This window comes from Amphiprion ocellaris, chromosome 14, assembly GCF_022539595.1.
Source record: "Amphiprion ocellaris isolate individual 3 ecotype Okinawa chromosome 14, ASM2253959v1, whole genome shotgun sequence".
NCBI lineage: Eukaryota > Metazoa > Chordata > Actinopteri > Pomacentridae > Amphiprion > Amphiprion ocellaris.
This window is the reverse complement of record NC_072779.1, coordinates 35,561,147-35,578,568: the sequence shown is the minus strand read 5'-3', so window position 1 is coordinate 35,578,568 and position 17,422 is coordinate 35,561,147. Positions and strand designations below refer to the sequence as shown.

General features: G+C 45.2%; 1 protein-coding gene across 1 annotated transcript; it reads right to left on the bottom strand.

The window, feature by feature from the left end:
- Window positions 1–2,479: 2,479 nt before the first annotated feature.
- pwwp2a (PWWP domain containing 2A) lies at window positions 2,480–12,043 on the bottom strand. The gene is made up of 2 exons (XM_023262466.3): window positions 11,161–12,043; window positions 2,480–5,460 (listed from the first exon to the last, which is right to left on the bottom strand). Exons 1-2 carry the CDS (start codon window positions 12,009–12,011, stop codon window positions 3,639–3,641), a joined length of 2,673 nt encoding a protein of 890 aa, XP_023118234.2. The 5' UTR covers window positions 12,012–12,043; the 3' UTR covers window positions 2,480–3,638.
- Window positions 12,044–17,422: the final 5,379 nt, after the last annotated feature.

Sequence of the window (17,422 nt, the reverse complement as noted above, 5' to 3'; positions counted from 1 at the left end):
ATGTGAAGACCTTCAGGGCTGAACCTGGACCTGCACCAACATTTCTGTTGGTCCACCTGCCTGATCATGAAGAAACCACCTGCTTGCATCTCATTTCACTGATTCAGCCTCAAACATCCGCCTCTGTCAGGAAGTCAGTCACAACAAATGACGTCTCAGTTTCTAAAATGCACTTTGAGGACGGAGGAGGAGCTCTGAGCCAGGATGGACAGGTGTATTCAGGTGTGTCCTCCAAGTCTTTTCTGCACCCGTGACGTAAAAAAGACGACACTCAGCTGGAACATACGAACCATGTCGGGAGCAGGACGGACTAACGTGTACATGATATAAATGAGTCATTATTAATGTCGCTCTGTTTGTTGTATATCTCAGAGTGAGTTAAAAAATAAAAGATGTCTGCTGTTTGAAGAATGACTTGAATTATTTCTGTAAACTCATCCTGAACACGCTTCAGTTACTATGAAGTCATAAAACAGATGTAGGTTGTGATGATGTAGCTGTGATGTCATATTTACTGTTAAAACCTGCTTCCTGTTGTCTCCAGCAGGAGGGACGAGTCCAGACGGTGCCATTAGCAAAATGAGACACGGTTTGTGCTCAGCTACGCTAACACGTCTTCTCCTGGTGAGGCGATGGGGGCAGAGCCTAATCCGCCAGACGAGACGGTGCATTCAGGTGCAGGAATAAAGTCTGCAAACTTCAGCTCCTCTAGGTCACTCTGGTTTCCATGGAGAGCAGCGTTCATGCTACGAAGGTAAACTGGGAGCTGATTGGCTAACTGTCTAATGATCTGATTGCTGATTGGAGGACGCAAAATCTAACATGATGTCACTGATTAGAACACGGTAACCAAGGAAACACTCATGTCGACTGGTCAAGGCATTTCCGTCTCTATAAATATAAACTCTTCACTTAAATAAAAATTACTGATTATTTGTGTAAATGTGATTGATCACAGCCTCTCAGCCAATCAGCGCAGGATTCTCAGTGTCAGCAGCTCTTCAATGTTGTGCTGCAGAAAGAGAGAGAGAGAGAATGCATCATTTACAAGCATCAGTTCATCCACCAATCAGTCTCTGTTAACCAGGAACATCACCTGTTCACACCTGCAGGCAGGTAAACTTTTCAAAAGGTTCACATTTAAAATTCTAGAAAAATGAACAGACTTTAGTTTGATGACTAAAGTAACCGCCCAATCAGTTATCGATAATGCTCTGAAACTAAAAGAAACACCTGTGGTTCAGGTGAGTCTGACACCTGTCCGACGGTTCTACAGGAACTCAGTGTTTCAGAGTCCGAAGCTCTGTGACTCTCAGAGAGCCACGAACACCTGAGACTCAGGTAGCAGTGATGACATCAGAGACTCAGGAGTCCGTGATGACACCATTAGAGACTCATGGTGGAAGTGATGTCATCAGAGACTCGGGTATCAGTGATGTCATCAGAGACTCAGGTATCAGTGATGACATCACAGACTCAGGTATCAGTGATGACATCAGACTCAGGAGTCAGTGATGACATCATTAGAGAAGGTAAATACTCACTGATCAATAAAAACAGAGCCATCTTTGTGTTGCTTTCTGTCTGGTTCTGAGTTTTGGCAGAGAGCTAAATGCTAACAAACAATCAGCCTCCAGTGATCAACAATTGATTCCAATATTATGACGTTTACAGACCGAATGATTCACTGATCAATGAGGCTGATCAGTGACAGATTCATCAATTCCAGCATTCTGTCAACGCTCACAAAGTTTAATGTAAACATCCTGGTCAGCTGATCAATAACCTACGATTGCTGGGGTTTCTGTTGCTCGTTGCTATGACAACAGCAACTAAAGACAGGACAGTCTTTGACCACACCTCCAGGATTTAGTCTAAACTGCTCTGATATTTCGGTAATTAGTATGTACCTAATGTTACCAAATCACTTTCCCAGGATTTATCCAGTCCCTAGTTCCACACACCAGGATTTATCTAGTGCTTGTTACACTCAATACATAGTCCTATATTCCAGGATTTATCCAGTACCTAGGTCCACACACCAGGACTTATCTAGTGCTTGTTACACTCAATACATAGTCCTATATTCCAGGATTTATCCAGTACCTAGGTCCACACACCAGGACTTATCTAGTGCTTGTTACACTCAATGCATAGTCCTATATTCCAGGATTTAGCCAGTACCCACTGCTATTTTCCCACTCTGGTGATCAGAGGTGCTTTGACCTGAAATCAGCAACCATCATGTGAACTCTGAATCTGGATCTGCTGCAGGTCAGGAGTTCTGAACAGGAGTGAAGACACTCGGAAAGTTCTGGGTTTTGCTGAAGCTTCGGGTGAAAGCAGCTCTGGAGACCCGTTTACCAAACATCTGTTTGCAGGTGAGAAAATCTGAGGTCTGCACCGGTGGGACTCCTACAGCAAAACCATCACAGAAGAAGAGTGACAGGCTCAAATGACGACGACGACGATTCAAAGACAAGTTTGACAGTTTATTAATAGATTTAAAACAGGAGAAAAACATGTACACAGGCCGACTGTTTTGTCCAAACAGGTTTTTGTTCAGAATCTCTGATCTGCAAACAGACGGTAAAAAGAGTCTGAAAGAACAAACAGCAGAGAGGAAAAATCCACCTTCATCCTCCTCATCGTCAGGAAGCAGTGCAGTCAGTGTGTCCTACCTGTCCCCCGTCTGTCCCTCGTTTGTCCCCCGAACACAGACCGAGTGAGACATCGTCCCACCGAACATCTCTGATACTCTAAATAAAAATCTCAACTTCAAATCAAAAGTTTGTTTAAACAAAACCTCTATGAGCCAATCAGAGAACAATGACATCACAGCTGTTGTACTGATGACCACAAGGTGATGTCAGAGTCTGAACAGGGTCACATGACGGCCATGTTTGGGGCCCTGACCTCGGTAATGGTTCACAGTAATACTCAGCTGTAGGGTGGGGTTAGTCCTGAACGGAATGAAGCCTCCATAAAAACAGGAAGTGTTTGCATTCGGTGGGCGGTCCTCAGGACGTGACATCAGCATGTCACAGCGTTTCACATCGCCGAGCCCAAACGTTTGACACGGCACAACAAAACAACGGAATCAGGAACAAACAGAACGTTCTGACCGATCATTAATACCATGAATAATCAATCATAACCAGTTGAGCCTAGTTTAGCTTCAGCGTTTAGACATTAGTGTTTACTTTAAACATTGTGACATCATTATGACACAGCTCTATAAAGCAATCAGCAGGCTACGTTCTGCAATAATTAAAAACCAAACAATAACGAGATGAATGGATGCTACATTTACCATGATGCACCTGGACAATCTGTAACTGACTGTCTGATGACACCACTATGACATCATCACATTAAGAACCGAGCGAGGCGAGTTGAAACGCTGTCGCTGACTGACACCTGCTAAAACTGAGGACCTCTGTGAAGACAGGGGCAGGAAACTGTAGCAATAAGGCCCGCCCCCTGACACCCAGAAGCCCCCCCCCCCCGTCTAAACAGGGAATAGAAATATTGTCCGTCTGACTGACAGATCAGTCAGGGAGTTGGGTCCTCCCACCTTCTACTAAGGGTGGGGCATGTGTAGCAGGGGGCGGGACAGGAGGCGGGGCTAGCCAATACTACGTCTCGAACTGTGTGAGCAGAGCCCGGACTTCGGGCGTCAGCTGTTTGGCGGCGCTGGCGGCCTCAGCGATGGCGCGGCGGTACGGCCCCTTCCTCTTCCGATCAAAGCGTGACTGGAAGGTTTCCAGGAAGGGCGACAGCTGGGCGAGCGGCAGGAAGGACGTGGTGGGCGAGCCGAACCATGACACTCTGGCCTCCTGCCGCACCGCCAGCCCGGTATCGCCACGCCGCGACACCGTGATGCCGAGCACACGCGCCGGCCACCAGGGGAAGCCGTAGATCTTGGCCCAGACGATGTCGCCCACGCACACGGTGCGGCCGTCGGGCAGCGGACACTTGGACACCGATTTGGAGAAGACGGATGACGACGACGAAGACGAGGAGGATGAGGACGACGTGGAAGATTTACGTCGCCTCTTCGGGTCGCAGCCCTCCTCCTCCTCGCCGCCGCCATGTGCCTCCTCGCAATCGGCTCTGGGTGGAGGAGGGGGGGAGGAGAGGCGGCGAGGCAAAAAGGTGGAGGGGGGGTTTCCTGGGGGGGGGAGGTCAAAGGTCTCTGTGGAACTGCACTCTGAGTGGGAGGAGTCCAGTGAGGAGGAGGAGGAGGAGGAGGGGGGGGGAGGAGGCTCCACCTCCTGCTCCTCCCCTCCCTCATCTCCCCGATCGGCCCCTCCTCCATCAGAGGGGGGGGCCTCCTGCGTCTCCAAGGAGAGACTGAGTGTACAGGAGGACGGGGGAGGAGTCGTGGCTTTGGGTGGAGGCGGGTCACTAGGCGGGGTTGGGTTTAGTGTGGGAGCAGGGCACTGTGCAGGTTTGGGTGGTGACGGACGAGCGCTCTGTTTGGGCGGGGACAAGGAGAAGCACGGTCCCTCGTCTGTACGGTACCTTTGGGGTTTGAGGCGCATTCTAGGTGGGAGCGCCGTGTGAGTGCTGGAGCCGACGGCGGCACCACTGAGGTGCTGCAGGCGGCGAGTGAAGTGGACCTTCTGGTTGTGGTTCTGCAGGGCGGCTGCTCGGGTCACAGCCTTGGTGCGGTCCTGGTTCTGGTTCTGATCAGTGGGCCGGTGATGTGGCGGCGCCTGCGAGCTCCTCGCCAGTTTCTTGAGAACCTGTTGCGCTTTGGAGTGATCAACAGAAGAACTTTTGGCCAGAACCTTCTTAGAGTTCAGCTTCAGGTGCATGCGGCGGGACGAAGCAGACGATGAAGATGAGGAGGAAGCCACGCTCGTCAAAACTCGGCGGGAGGAAGATGATGATGATGATGAAGACGACACACGTATCCCTGATGATGGGCGTCTATCAGTTCGTCCTCCCTTGTCATCACTCCGCAGCCGTTTGACCTCAGAGGAGATCGGTCCCTCTGCCGGCCTCCGCCGCCGGGATGCCTCCTCACCCCTCAGGTCCACCGGACCCCGCCGTGCCTCCCTGTGCCCACCTGTCGCCACCACACCCTTACACTTGTCACAGAGCACCTGGCGGGGACGGAGCTTTATGGCGTTCATGATGGAGGTGGGCTCCTCGCAGCGATAACGCCGCTTTGGCCGTTTGATCTTGCGCGGCGGTGGCTGAGGTAAGGCCTGGTTGTAAGTGTCCCTGATGAACAGCGGAGGGGGGTATGGCGCACCCTCCTGGAAAAGTGGCGGCGGTTTGGAGGTCCAGGGGTGAGGAGGGGGTGGGGGTGGAGAACTGGCGTTGACCTCTTCCTGTTTGGTGGACGGGTCATCGCTGGCAACTGGCTGTGATTGGAGGGACATCAGAGGTCGACTCCGGTCGTCCCGTCGGGGAAACACTGTGATGGGAATACCGTAAGGTCCAAACCTGGAAACACACATACACAGCATGAGAACCTTGGAGACTCAATCATCTTCTAGTTAGTCCTGACTTAAAATTTCTTGTGGATTACAGATGTTGATTTAGCAATGACCAATAATAACCAACCAATGGTGCAGCAGTAGACTAACTGCAGTACCTGGCTGTACGACCAGGGGGCGCCTATTAAATTTAAACAGCTACATAAAGTGGATGCTCTGATGCTTTAGCTTCTCTCCTGCCCTCTGTGGTCATTAAACTACATTCTAATCCAGCTGAACGACAGTAATGCTGCTCTCATTTCCAGATGTTTCAGTTGTCCGACAGCAGAACGAGGATGAAATAAAGTCATCCACATGCTAACATGCTAACCAGAGTTAGCTTCATTTAAATATGGATTTCATAACGCCATCTCACAACAAACACAGGAGCTGAAAACAACTGCTGAGAATTCACACGTTTAAAATGATCCTCAAAAAGTTAGAAGACAGATGAACAAGTGACAGTAACATTTTCTGTCAATCAGACACAGAGTCTTCTTCCTGAAGCTACAGACACAGAGAGTCTTCTTCCTGAAGCTACAGACTCTGAAACAGTTTAAAGCTTCACCTAGGATTATACATTCATGGAGAAATCAACCATCTCTGCCTGAAAGACATAATAAACTTTCCTTACTCTGCTGAAAGGGCACAACATGAAGCTTTAGTGGATTTGTGCGGCTATTTTCTGCCTTTTAGACATTGTGTAGAAGGAACACTGTGGATCTCAAGCAAGCATAAGTTATGGCAACTGGACTAACCTCGTGTGAGTCCAGTTGCCATAACTTATGCTTGCTTGAGACTTATCATGACCTGGATGACTGAGAACATCCACATATTTAACACTGTGGATCTGTTCTCCTGAGAAACAGACCAATTATCAGCCTGGCAAATTACTGACGCTAACATTTTGCATTTTTCAGATAATCTGTCGTTATTTTAAGAAATGTTCCTGTTCGGCTGTGATTCAGCAGCTCCTTCTGTCTGTTACCACTCTGTGATCTGTCCCGCCCACAGATTGATCTGATTGGCTGTTGCATGTCATGAGTAACAGCAAATCACAACTATTGTTTACATAGAATTGAGCCCTTAGCAGAGAGGAAAATCTCCGGTGAGTTGTTAAAGATGTGTTGGAAACTGCTGAAAGCTTAATAAACATCACAGGTGAAAGTGCTGCAGATGGTGCTAGGCTACGGCTATCGCTAGGAGATTAGCTGTACTCTTAGCCTGCAGCTAACACTATCTGGAGCAGCCTAGCATGTTTCTCAAGTCAGATTAACTTTAACTCTGTTCTGACATCTCTGCAGAGGCACAACCTCCAAAAACTGAGCTAGAAGCACAAACATCAGTTAGCTGCTTTAACAGAGGCTAATGCGACGCTAACAGTTATAGGAACGGATATTACTACGACTGTAACCGATTTGCTTATCATTCCGGTATGCTAACGGCTACAGGAACGGATATTACTACAACTGTAACCGATCTGCTAATCGTTCCGGGACGTTAACAGTATTCTTATCAGTATTTTTTTGATTGTTTTGTTTGTTTTGTTTTTAAAGAGAAGAAAACTAAACAAATAAAACCAGAGTAACGACAGAACTTTGAGTTAAATTTAAAGAATGGACATCACAGGTGATCAATAAAGATCAGAGACTGAAGCGTGACGCAGGTGAACTTCAAATGATGTTTAAACACTTCAGTGATCAGGTATTGATCAGTAATTGATTAATGAAAGCATCCGATCAAAATAAACACAATCTGTGGAAACTTTCAGGAAAAGTTGATCAGACCTCGAAGTTCATTCTCCAGAACCAGGTTAACCAGATTAATCATCTGTAGATTATTAGGCTGTAGATTAATCATCTGTTGTTTAATCAGCTATAGATTAATCAGCGTTTCTTTTACGTCACCTGTTTTCTGTACAGAGCTCTGGTGAGTGACGGAGAGGCTCCGTCCCTCACATCACATCCCAGTCTATCGATCAGTAAACAAACACCAGACGTCTTCACTCCTGTTTCTACTGTTCATATTCAGTTATAGTAAACCTGATCAGGTCTGGTAGGACAGGTAGTCGATCCATGTTCTAATGATCAGTCTGGTAGGACAGGTAGTCGATCCATGTTCTAATGATCAGTCTGGTAGGACAGGTAGTCGATCCACGTTTTAATACAGTGGCCGAGAGGTGCAAACCAAATTTACATAATGCAAAACACTTTTACAACCTCCAAGACAAATTTACAAGCGACAAAACACTTATACAACCTCCAAGACAAATTTACAAGTGACAAAACACTTTTACAAGTTCGAAAACACTTTTACAAATCCAAATTTAACCGGAAAGGGAATGTCCCAACTCCGGGATTGAACCGGAAGTGACAACAGGAGCGGCTAATGCACTCTGTCGGTCTGATCTGCGACATTTAAACACTCTAAAGACCGACCACACGAAAACCAAAACCGCGTCAATCGGTTCATATGTTACCCACAAAACGGGCAAAACATCACTCTGGTATACTGAGATTTAATATTATTGTTTTAAATGTTATACCAAGGTTTGTTCCAAGTTAAATGTACAAGTATACTGTGGACAGTAATTATTACAATGTTATATTGTTGTTATACGGTTTCTCCAGTAGAGGGCGCACGAGCGTAATGTTACCTACTGAATGTTGCTGTTGTGAGAGAACCACAGAAGAAGCGGTACCTAAAAGATATGTGCTTGGTGATTGTGTACGAGCTTCAGTAAAAACAACTGAACTAAACTTGAGATGTGCAAAGTTATTTGGGCCGCGATGCAACAATCACCCGCTCGCTTGGTTCACCATTAACAACAACGAAAAGTTGCATTAGCCGCTCCTCGTTGTCACTTCCGGTTATACCCCGGAGTTGGGACATTCCCTTTCCGGTTAAATTTGGATTTGTAAAAGTGTTTTCGGACTTGTAAAAGTGTTTTGTCGCTTGTAAATTTGTCTTGGAGGTTGTATAAGTGTTTTGCATTATGTAAATTTGGTTTGCACCTCTCGGTCACCGTATTTTAATGATCAGGTCTGGTATGACAGGTAGTCGATCCACGTTCTAATGATCTGGTCTGGTAGGACAGGTAGTCGATCCACGTTCTAATGATCAGTCTGGTAGGACAGGTAGCCAATCCACGTTCTAATGATCAGATCTGGTAGGACAGGTAGTCGATCCATGTTCTAATGATCAGTCTGGTAGGACAGGTAGTCGATCCACGTTCTAATGATCAGTCTGGTAGGACAGGTAGTCGATCCACGTTCTAATGATCAGTCTGGTAGGACAGGTAGTCGATCCACGTTCTAATGATCAGTCTGGTAGGACAGGTAGTCGATCCACGTTCGAATGATCAGGTCTGGTAGGACAGGTAGTCGATCCATGGTTCTCCTGTGGTCACAGCTTATTAATGATCGGATGCTGTCATTAATCGATTACTGATCAATACCTGATAGATGTCACTAAAGTGTTTAAACATCATTTAACCCTTTAGGCACCACAGTTTTTTCAATAAAATATTCAGTTTTGATCACTTTTTCAAAAGGTTGTAACTTGAAAATGATTAGAGATAAAGGCATACTGTAAATGAGTAAAATCATCAGTATGATCCAAAGTTTGTGATGGGAGTAAATTCACTCATCTAATTTGCATATTATGACGTCACCAGGCGGACATATGGACTACATAACTATTACAGATGTTTATTGATCAAGATGGCATTGCTTGGCTCAGAATTTGTCAGATTCCTCTCTCCACGATACCCAACAGGCTCATCAAAATGTCTGATCCACTTGTGATGCTGTTCCTCATCTCTCAAGCAAACCCAGCCATCATGATCGTCATTTACGGCGGGGCCATGAACGCCACTGCAGCCTCCGCCGCTATTATCAGTGCATTTTATCCCGCTTCTGCCGCTATTTCCGCCGTTTTTTGCATCCCCGCTACCCACCTCACTATTAGCGGTGTTTTGACCACCCCTGCTACACCCACCACGCCCCCCTTTGCCACCCCGGACATGGTGAAGCAAAGCATCGGCTCCAGTATGTGCTGCTTGTGGACAGTCACGGTGCACGGACTCGCTGCCGTTATGCACGGACGCAGCGTCACTTTCTGTCTCACTGGACAACAGAACAGCTTCATCAGAGGGTGAATATCCCTCTTCAGAATCTGAGTCAGCCATTACTTGATGAAATACTTTGTCAACGTTGATCAGACCTCTCGGCATGGTGGGTTTTCTCTCGCTATCTTGCGTTCTGTTATGTGCCGACTGCGACCCTCGTCTCCCCGACCGGGAGGCGGTTTTCAAACTCTATGAACTCCAAAACTTTGAATGAAAACACGCCGACAAATGATGCTCAGATTGAAGTCCCAGATGTCTGCCATCTCCTGGTGTAAAGTACTAACTACATGAGGCACTATATTTGCAGCTATGGCTTGTTATGTTCAGCAATGTTGCTTGTTGCAATATTGCGACTTTGGCGCTTAAAGGGTTAAAGCTCACCTGCGTCACGCTTCAGTCTCTGATCTTTATTGATCACCTGTGATGTCCAAACTTTACATTTAACTCACAGTTCTGATCACACTTCAGGTGTAAATGCTGCCTCCTGATTGGTTCCTGCTAGCCATGTTTCTACGGCTACAGTCTGGTTTCTGTGGCAACTGGATCGGTACCACAACAACACGGACCACGTGTTTCCTAATGTTCCATTCTGTGCTGAGCTGCTTTAAGCGTGTTTTATGCTTTCAGCGTGTTTTATGACATCATTTCAGTAGCCACGCTCCCTCGCCGTAAAACTACTCGATAAAGTAATACTCACAGAACCTGAACACAACTCAAACTAAACGCTCCATTCAGGTTCATGGGAGGAAGTTAATCATCCAGTCATTGATACTTCAGCGTTGCCACAGTAACGTTCTGGACTGTGTCCTCTAATGCTTCTGATTGGTCAAATCAGTTTATAGCAAAAAATATGATGTGATGGAACTTCAATACTAATGTGTACTTAATCTGCAGGTAGTATTTCTGTAGTACTAATGTGTACTTCATCTGCAGGTAGTATTTCTGTAGTACTAATGTGTACTTCATCTGCAGGTAGTATTTCTGTAGTACTAGTGTGTACTTCATGTACTTTATCTGCAGGTAGTATTTCTGTAGTAGTAGTGTGTATTTTATGTATTTTATATTTTAAATGGTTATTCAGCAGCAGCCTGAAGCACCAGAAGCTCTAAACCACAGCAGTGATCAGGTCACTGATTATTGGAATCTGATCGGTGATATTGATGAAAACATTTAAATAAAGTTTTGCCTTTTTGAAAGCCGTGAACTCCCCCAATAATGTTACTGATCACCGGTATTGATCAGGCTTTTTAGGTTCTGATGTAATCTGATTACTCCTGGTTGGGACTGTGTGTAATCTGATTACTCCTGGTTGTAGCTGTGTGTGTGTAATCTGATGACTGTCTGATGTGATTCACTCTGTTATTCATATCCACTTTTATTTATACTGTTTATTTGTATTATTATTATTATTTGTATCTTTAAGATTTCTTTGCACTGAATAGGAGAAGCTCTCCAATCTCGTCATATACTGTATAATGACAATAAAGGCACATTCTATTGATTCTATTCTATGATGTGACTCTGATGTAATCTGATTACCTTTTCGACACGTCCATCAGGACCCCGGAGAACACCTTCTCCCCCAGCCGGAACGACACCACCAGCGCGTCATCGATGACGTGGTCCAGGGAGACCCGGACCTCGGAGCCGGGACTCAGGTCCTGGATGGATCCGGGGTGTTCTGAGTCCTCCTCTCCGGACTTCTCCTGCTTCACGGCCTCCGTCACCAGCCACCTCTTCGGGGACCGGCAGGGCGGGGACGAGTCCCGCGGGCCGCGGCCGGTCGGCTCCTCCGTCCCCGCGGGGTTCTTTCCGTACCCGGTGTCCCGGTCCGGACCGGTCGGGACAGACAGGGGGTCCGTGTTACCTTCCGACGCGGCGCCCTCCGCGGTCCCGGGATGCAGCTCCTTCTGGACTGAAGCCGTGTAGCACCGCTCTCGGTCCGCGGTCTCGGCCCGGTCCGTGGTCACGTTGGTGGTCGGTTCTGCCGGTTCCGCCAGGGACAGGCCCGCCTCGGTGACGGGCGGCGGAGCGGGGAAGGAGTGCAGGAAGACGGCGGAGGGCTGCGGGTCCGGCAGGATGCTGGCCGGCAGTCCGGGAGAGAACCGGTCCACGGAGCCCCGGTCCAGCGGTCCGTCCGCAGCGCCGCTCTCAGGAGGAGCTTTTCCCGCCGCGGGCTCCAGCTCGGGCCTGACATGGCGGCCCTCCCCGTCCGCACCGTCGTCCGTCCGGGGAACGGCCAGCTCCGGGGCGGGGCCGGACCCTTGCGGTCCGGCGGGCTCCGGCGGGGATCCCGGGAGTGGCGGGCCGGCCGGGCCCGGTTCTGGAGGGCCCTCTGTTGTTATTGTCGGAACCGCAGCAGCTCCTGGCTCTGCAGCCACGGCCGCCATTTTCTTCCGCTGTGCTGCCGAGCGGCGCTTAGCCCCGCCCTCCCGTAATAATGCCAGCCGCGCAGGCGCACAGCCACTGGCTCGAGGCCCTGTCAATCAAAGGAACAAAGCAGAGCGTCTTCTCTCATTGGATGATTCTGTCTGAGCCAGTGTGACGTCAAGTGGTCGACAGGGTCCGTTTATCTTTACATGAAACAAAAATACAAGAACCAAAGGTCAATCTAAAGCTGATCAATATCTCATCCTCAGTATGAGTGACATCATCCAATCACACCAGCTGCTCTGAAGCTGATTAAACATAATTCATCACTTTCAACACCAGAATTGAACAACCAATAAATGATCAATCAGCAACAGATCAATAAAAAAAACAGCAGCTTGCTGCCTCATTCCTGCTTCCACTGCTGTGCTTGTGATATTTATCTCAATAAGTACATAAAAACATCAACCAAAAATAACACACATTAAACTGCATCTAATCCCCTGAACCATTAATTCCACTACTTTAATCACTTTTTCAGTTATTTAAGAATATTTTTATGCAATGTCTATGTTATTCAACATATAGATTTACGTACGCAGAAAAAATAACCACAAAAAAGAGAAAAGTAAAACCAGACGGCATGAAACACAGCAAACAACGACAACAGTCTCCATGTCCCTCACTAACTCCAGAGGGTCTCCATGTCCTCACTAACTCCAGAGGGTCTCCATGTCCTCACTAACTCCAGAGGGTCTCCACGTCCCTCACTAACTCCAGAGGGTCTCCATGTCCCTCACTAACTCCAGAGGGTCTTTTTCCAGTTTAACTACAATTCTAAACTATTTAGGGTCCAATTAATTTTTTAAAATAATGCTCTCATGTAGTTCAGACCTCTTTCCCAGATGTTTTAATCTTTCTGCCCTGCCAAACACAGTGAAAGTGTTCCTTTAATCTCTGTGTATTTAGTTCGTCTATCTGGTATATTCTTATTGAACTGGTTTAGCTCTCAGGAGCTACGTATGGTAGCTTTAGCCAGTTAGCATAAATCAGTCTGAGCCGTGGGTTTAATGTCTGAGTTGCAGTTCAGGTGGATTTCTACTCCGCTGCTGAAACTTCCAGACCTTCTTTCCATCACAGAGCTGATATTCTCATACTGTGAGCTCTCAGATGAACAAGACGTTAACATGTTCTAGAGTTCAGATATGATTACATTTTTTAAACCATCCTTTGTTCTCAGTGTTCCATCAGGTGACTGTGGGGTTTACTTCATGTTCTGATTTGCTTTACAAAGCTTCTAAGTTAGGAATGGGAAAAAAAAGTTCTCTATTCAGATTAAACTAATGCCTCAGTTGTTCTAAAGGCATCATAATATCAGAAACTGATAGATTAGATCTTGGATCTTTTCAAGTCCTTTAGAAGCCCAGACTCTAAATGTAGCATCAGAAGCAGTGTTGTCAACTCCTCAGTAAGGAAAGTAGCTATTGAGTGTCCTAAAATTCACTAGAAGTCGTTAATTACGTCATTGCCTAATTTGCATAATTTCACGTTTGCTTGTAATTGTAATCGACATTGTAGGAGAGAGGAATAACGTTATGGGAGAGACAAAAAGTGAGTATATAACCCTAACCCTATGTTTTTGAACTAGAGGCTAAATGCAGTGATTTATTTTAGTATGACAGTGAAGAAACATTTTCATTTATATCCCGCTCTGTAAGCCAGGACGGGATCTACAGCGACTTTGCGCGATTCATCTGCCATCTGGCCATGGAGTGATGTGGGTCTATGGTCTCCTCCAATCAGACAGTGGGATGCTGTGGGGTTACTAGACTGACCGGCTGTGCTTTGTGAAGGGGAGGAGCTCACAGCGCCACCTGCTGCTCATTGAGGACAGTAACTGCAGAACGATCCAAGCTGTCATGTCAGAGTCTCCATAACTCTAGAAAAAGTCGCTAGATTTGTCGCTAGTCGCTTTTGACAAAAAAAAAGTTGCCAGGACGCTTTGGAAAGTCGCCAGATTTAGCGAGAAAGTCGCCAAGTTGGCAACACTGATCAGAAGAACCAGTTCCTCCATACTGGGCTGAATCTGGTTCTTTTAGATATTTCATTACATCGAACCAGATTTTATTCGAATCTTTAACTATGAGTCACTTGTCAGTTTGTAGAGTTTTCACTGCCAGAGTTCAGGAACATGGGAAGAGTCTTAGATTGAGTTTCATTTCTGTCCAATGAGGAGCTTCCTGCTGCTCAGTAATCCACCAATCAGTCTGGAAATTTAACCTTCCAGGATCACATAGAACAGAAACAAACTTTTCTATTGTTCCAAATGAATCCATGTAAAAGTTTTATAATGTTCAGTGTCAGCAGGGGAATGTTCTCAAAAAGATCAATTAGATTTTGTAAAATATTGACTTTTAGAATATTGATTCCAGCTGTTAGTGAAACAGGAAGAGACGTCCATCTATCAACTGAATCTATTAGTGGCCCATAATTAGCATCAACATCTTCTATCTTTGGGACCACTTCTATCCCCAAGTTTGTGAATTCCTCCACACATTAAAGTGAAGAACCTGTGGAGCTAGGCGTCTTCTGTCCTTTCTTTAAGCTTTAGTACTGCTTATGTGATTTCATTTACTGCATAGTCTGAACTGTCACCAGATATTATTAACTGTAGCAGAGATGGAACTGATTCATTTAGTTTAGTGATGAACAGAATTATATCATCAGCATAGAGTCACAGCTTATGTTCAGTCTGCCCAACTCTTTTTCCATGAATATGTGTCTGCGATTGTAAAACATTTGGTAAAGCCTCTACTGCTAATGTGGACAGCAGCCGGGACAGTGGACAACCCTGAAGACAGCATGTTTTGGTGTTAAAAGGTTGTGAAATGTTTCTGTTTGTCAAGATTTCTGCTGTTGACATTTTATAAATCAGATAGACCCATTTTCTGAACTCTCTCCAAACCTAAACCTCTCCAGAACAGCAAACAGATCCTCCACCTTAAAGGTCTTCTCTGGTCTACTGATGGAAGAGCTGGGTCTGAAGTTTACTGATATTAATAATATAACCCTAACCCTGCCTTCCAGTTATAAATCCATTCTGGTCTCTGTCAGTAATGTCTGGCATTAGGGTTTGTATCCATCTTGCTATAATTTTACTGAATGTTTTAAGGTCAGAGTTCAACCAGATGTTTGGCCTCATATTCTCACATCTGTTTGGGGATTTCCCTGGTTTAGGTCTAATATAATTTGAAGAATAGAAGATGGGAGGGTCTCATTTTGAAATGCCTCTAGGAACATTTCCAGCAGTGGCGCTAACAATTTAGTTTTAAATTTCCTGTACAAATCAATTCTGAAAACATCTGGTCCTGCCCTTTTTCCAGGTTTCATAGAGTTAATCTCACTTCCAGTTACTTTTTTGGTAGTGTCTAAATCTAGTTGCCCTGAGATGGACAGTATAGTTAACCTATCTAAGAATTTGTTTGTGTTTTTTCGGTCTGTCTTAATTTCAGTATTGTACAGTTTTTCATCAAGTGTTTTGAAGACAACGTTGATTTCCAAAGAATCTGTAATAATAGCATTAATGTTTGTAACTGAGCTTTTAGTTTCCAGGTGTTTTATTTGACAGTAGTTTACCTGTTTTATCTCCTTGTTCATTAAATGTTTGAGTCTTCAGAGACTGTTAGCTCATCATATTCTGCTCTCAGAATTAGTAATTTTCTTTCTGTTCTTGGTCACTTTTCTGATAAACCTTTTCTTGGACGATTCTAATTTTATCCTCGAAATATTGTCTTTCTTATTGTGCTTTTTTAGAGTTAGAGCAACTGTAGGCTTATTTTATGTCCCCTAAGAAAAGCCTTAAATGCTTCCCACCTGGTACTGGCAGAAGTTTGTGGGGTATTAATTTTGAAGAACTCATCTATGCATTTTCCTAAATAGGGTTAGGGGTTAACCCTAACCCTAACCCTAAATAGTCTAACCCTGGTCCTGTAGTTACTTGAGCTGAAAGGTGGGTCTTTCACCACCTTAGTGTCCTCATACACAACACGGTGCACGGTCTGAAATTGCAATCATAGGAACAGTTTGTATTTTGGAGAATAATCCCATAGGTATTAAGAAGTAATCGATACGTGAGTATGTATTATGTGTACTGGAGTAACATAAATAATCCTTGCTATCTGGTTCAGTTCCCTCCATGTGTCTATCAGTCCTAGTTCTTCAGTAAAACCTAGAATAGTTGTTCTGCATTGGTTCTGGGACTGATCGTAGCCTGTAGACCTGCTGAGGTTTGGATCCAGCTACAGTTAGCATCTCCTGCTATTATCTGTTGAGCGAGGAAGAAACAGATTTGTAGAGAAGCCTGGATCATCTACATTAGGGCCGCACACATTTACTAAGTTTTACTAAGTGTACAGCTGGATAGCTCAGTGACTAACATTCCTGACTGTGGGTGATGGTTCAAATCCCAGTGAGGTCCTCAGTGCTGCCCTGCTAACCCTACCTCCCTCATGTTGGATCTACTCTCAGTCATACGTCATTTGGATAAAAGCATCTGTTAAATGAAACTGTAACTTACTAAGTTCGAATGTTCTGACCAGACCTTGGATAATAAGGTATCTGCCCATCTTATCTTGACTGAGTTGTAATTGCTGATATATAAATCAAATTGAACTGTTTGTGTAGGAATAAGATTTTAGAATCCAAATCTTTAAGTTTATTTCTAACCTGTTTAATTTTCTGAAATTTGTGTAAACCTGCAGTTCCATGATATGAAGTTAAGCTTTACTCTTTGTACTAACAAAGTATTTTAGGTCTCTATCTGATATAACTTTTACTCTTTGAAGGAGCTGAACTGAAGTGGATGCTACAGCCCACATCCACCACCCGGAACCTGAGTGAAAACATTCCCCCTACAGATTCTACCTCCAGTTATCACCACTGACTGCTCCACTGTCAGGATCAGTCTATCACCCTCCAAAATAAACTCAACAGGAAATGCTCATCTACACTTCCTGTTTCTCAAATAAATACCAGTGTTCTATCCAAAGACATATTAATAGGATGACTTCAACTAGTCATGGGTGATAGTACCAGTTAAATACACAGCCTGAAATAAAGAGTAGATATGAACCTAAAGAAAAGAACTCTGTGGGTCAGGATGGTCCAGGTTTTATAACAGTCAGTTACTATATACCATAGCTGGGATTTTCTTGTCCATTTAACATTTAACTTTCTATCAGATGCTCTTTACCCTTTAGGGCTGTTCATCGAGATTAATAGATTGATTCTTTAGTCCTCCCCGTGGGGAAATTCACAATAGAATATTAAAGTCCATCTTTTTAAACCATACCTGCTGTAGTTTACTAGTTATCTCCTGCTCGTCATCTTTAGTTGTCTGTTATTCTACTTCTGCCTATATCTCGATCAAGTC